This window comes from Otolemur garnettii, unplaced genomic scaffold, assembly GCF_000181295.1.
Source record: "Otolemur garnettii isolate 467f Iridium unplaced genomic scaffold, OtoGar3 scaffold00055, whole genome shotgun sequence".
Lineage (NCBI taxonomy): Eukaryota > Metazoa > Chordata > Mammalia > Primates > Galagidae > Otolemur > Otolemur garnettii.
In genome coordinates this window covers 6443432-6445634 of record NW_003852450.1, presented here as the reverse complement: position 1 = coordinate 6445634, position 2203 = coordinate 6443432, and the positions used below count along the sequence as shown (strand labels likewise).

At 45.2% G+C, this 2203-nt stretch overlaps 1 protein-coding gene across 1 annotated transcript in view; it reads left to right on the top strand.

Moving 5' to 3' along the window:
• Positions 1 to 363: 363 nt before the first annotated feature.
• The window catches only part of LOC100960480 (alpha-1,3-mannosyl-glycoprotein 4-beta-N-acetylglucosaminyltransferase-like protein MGAT4E), a 4063-nt gene continuing 2223 nt past the window's right edge, over positions 364 to 2203 (top strand). Inside the window, 1 exon segment of the mRNA XM_003792346.3 lies at positions 364 to 469. Coding sequence (XP_003792394.1) covers positions 364 to 469 — 106 coding nt within the window.

Sequence of the window (2203 nt, the reverse complement as noted above, 5' to 3'; positions counted from 1 at the left end):
ATTGTGGCAGGCGCCTGTGGTCCCAGCTACTTGGGAGGTGCAGGCAAGAGACTCGCTTGAGCCCAGGAGTTGGAGGTTGCTGTGAGCTGTGATGCAACAGCACTCTACCCAGGGCAACAGCTTGAGGCTCTGCCTCAAAAAAATAAAATAAAATAAAATAAAAAAGTAATTTAATTAATGATCTTTAAAAATTTTTGTGGCACACCTGAGATCCTCTTATGGCACACCGGTTGAAAATGACTGCTCTAGGGAGAGTGATCCACTTTACCACTTTTCTTGCAAAAGTTTGTAGCAAGCCAGCAGAGGGGTGGGGGGGTAAACTTGTTCTTTTTGTAAAAGGATATCTATGTTTTGCCTTTGTCAATGCCACAGCAGGCCAGGTATGACAGCAAAAAGGACCTGAAAGTAATAGAAGACTGGCAGAATATTACTTTCAAATACATGGAAAAAACCCAGAAGAGAAGAAAGAGTGAGTACCAAAGAGAGGGAGGAATTGAATATCCCAGGGGAAGAAGGGACAGCAAAAGAGGTCAGTTTTCCAGGAGGGAAAGAAGAAAAGGGAGGAGAAATGGCAGGACTGTGGGCAGGAATATTTGAATCTGGCAGACAATTCTCTCTCTCTTCCCCAAGATATTTCTATATAAGGGGTATGAGGAAGAAGAATGGAAAAGGAAAAGTCAGTTGTAGGAAATAGAATCATTAGATTAGGAAACATTTGGATTAGAAAGGGTTTTAGGGTCATATAGTGCAGCTCCCTCAGTTTTATGGATTAGGAACTAAAAACTCAGGGCTAAAGGGACTTGGTCAGTATCAGAGTCTAGGGTGGCTCCTGTAGCTCAGTGGGTAGGGCGCTGGCCACATACACAAAGGCTGGCTGGTTCAAATCCAGCCCAGGCCAGGTAAACAACAACAACTGCAACAAAATATATGGGAGCGTTGTGGCAGGAGCCTGTAATCCCAGCTACGTGGGGGGCTGAGGCAAGAGAATCGCTTGAGCCCAAGAGTGTGAGGTTGCTGTGAGCTGTGACACCAGAGCACTCTACCACTCTACCATAGTGAAACTGTCTCAAAAAAAAAAAAAAATCATGGAATCTAAGGCTGGGCGTGGTGGCTCACGCCTATAATCCTAGGATTCTGGGAGGCCAAGGTGGGTGGAATGCCTGAACTCACAGGTTCCAGACCAGCCTGAGCCAGAGTGAGACCTTGTCTCTAAAAATAGCAGGGGGTTGTGGCAGTCACCTGTAGTCCCAGCTACTTGGGAGGCTGAGGCAAGAAAATCTCTTGAGCTCAAGAATTTGAGGTTGCTGTGAGCTACGAGCTACAGTACTCTACAGAGAGTAACAAAGTGAGACTCTGTCTCAAAAAAAAAAAAAAAGGGATCACAGGGTCTGTGACAGAACTTGGATGAGAACGTGGGCTCCTGACCTCTAAAGTCCTCTTTCTAATATTTCTTCTTCAAAGGAGAGCTTTGGAAAGATGAGTAAACAAAAAGAATCATACTTACTGTAATAATAGCTAATCTTTTTTTTTTTTTTGCAGTTTCTGGCCAGGGCTGGGTTTGAACCCACCACCTCTGGCATATGGGGCTGGTGCCCTACCCTTTTGAGCCACAGGCACCCCCCATAATAGCTAATCTTTATTGAATACTTAAACCATGTGCCACAAAGTTCTAGACTCAAAGAAGACTCAGGGACCCACACAGACTCAATATCACTTGACTTAGTACTTCTCATACTTTAACATACATACAAGTTATCTGGTGATATTGTTAAAATGCAGATTCTTTTTTTTTATTTTTTGATACAACTCTCACTCTGTTACCCCAGGTTAGAGTGAAATGGTGTCATAGCTCACAGCAACCTCAAACTCCTGGGCTCAAGCAAGTCTCCTGCCTCCACCTCCCAAGTAGCTGGGACAACAGGTGCCCGCCACGACACTTGGTTATTTTTCTTGGTTGCAGCCGTCACTGTTGTTTGGTGGGCCTGAGCTGGATTTGAACCCACCACCTTAGGTATATGTAGCTGGCACCTTAGCCACTTGAGCCACAGGCACCAAGCCTTCTTTTTTTCTTTTGACAGAGTTTTACTTTATTGCCCTCGGTAGAGTGCTGTGATATCACAGCTCACAGCAACCTCCAACTCCTGGACTTAGGCGATTCTCTTGCCTTAGCCTCCCAAGTAGCTGGGACTACAGGTGCCTGCCA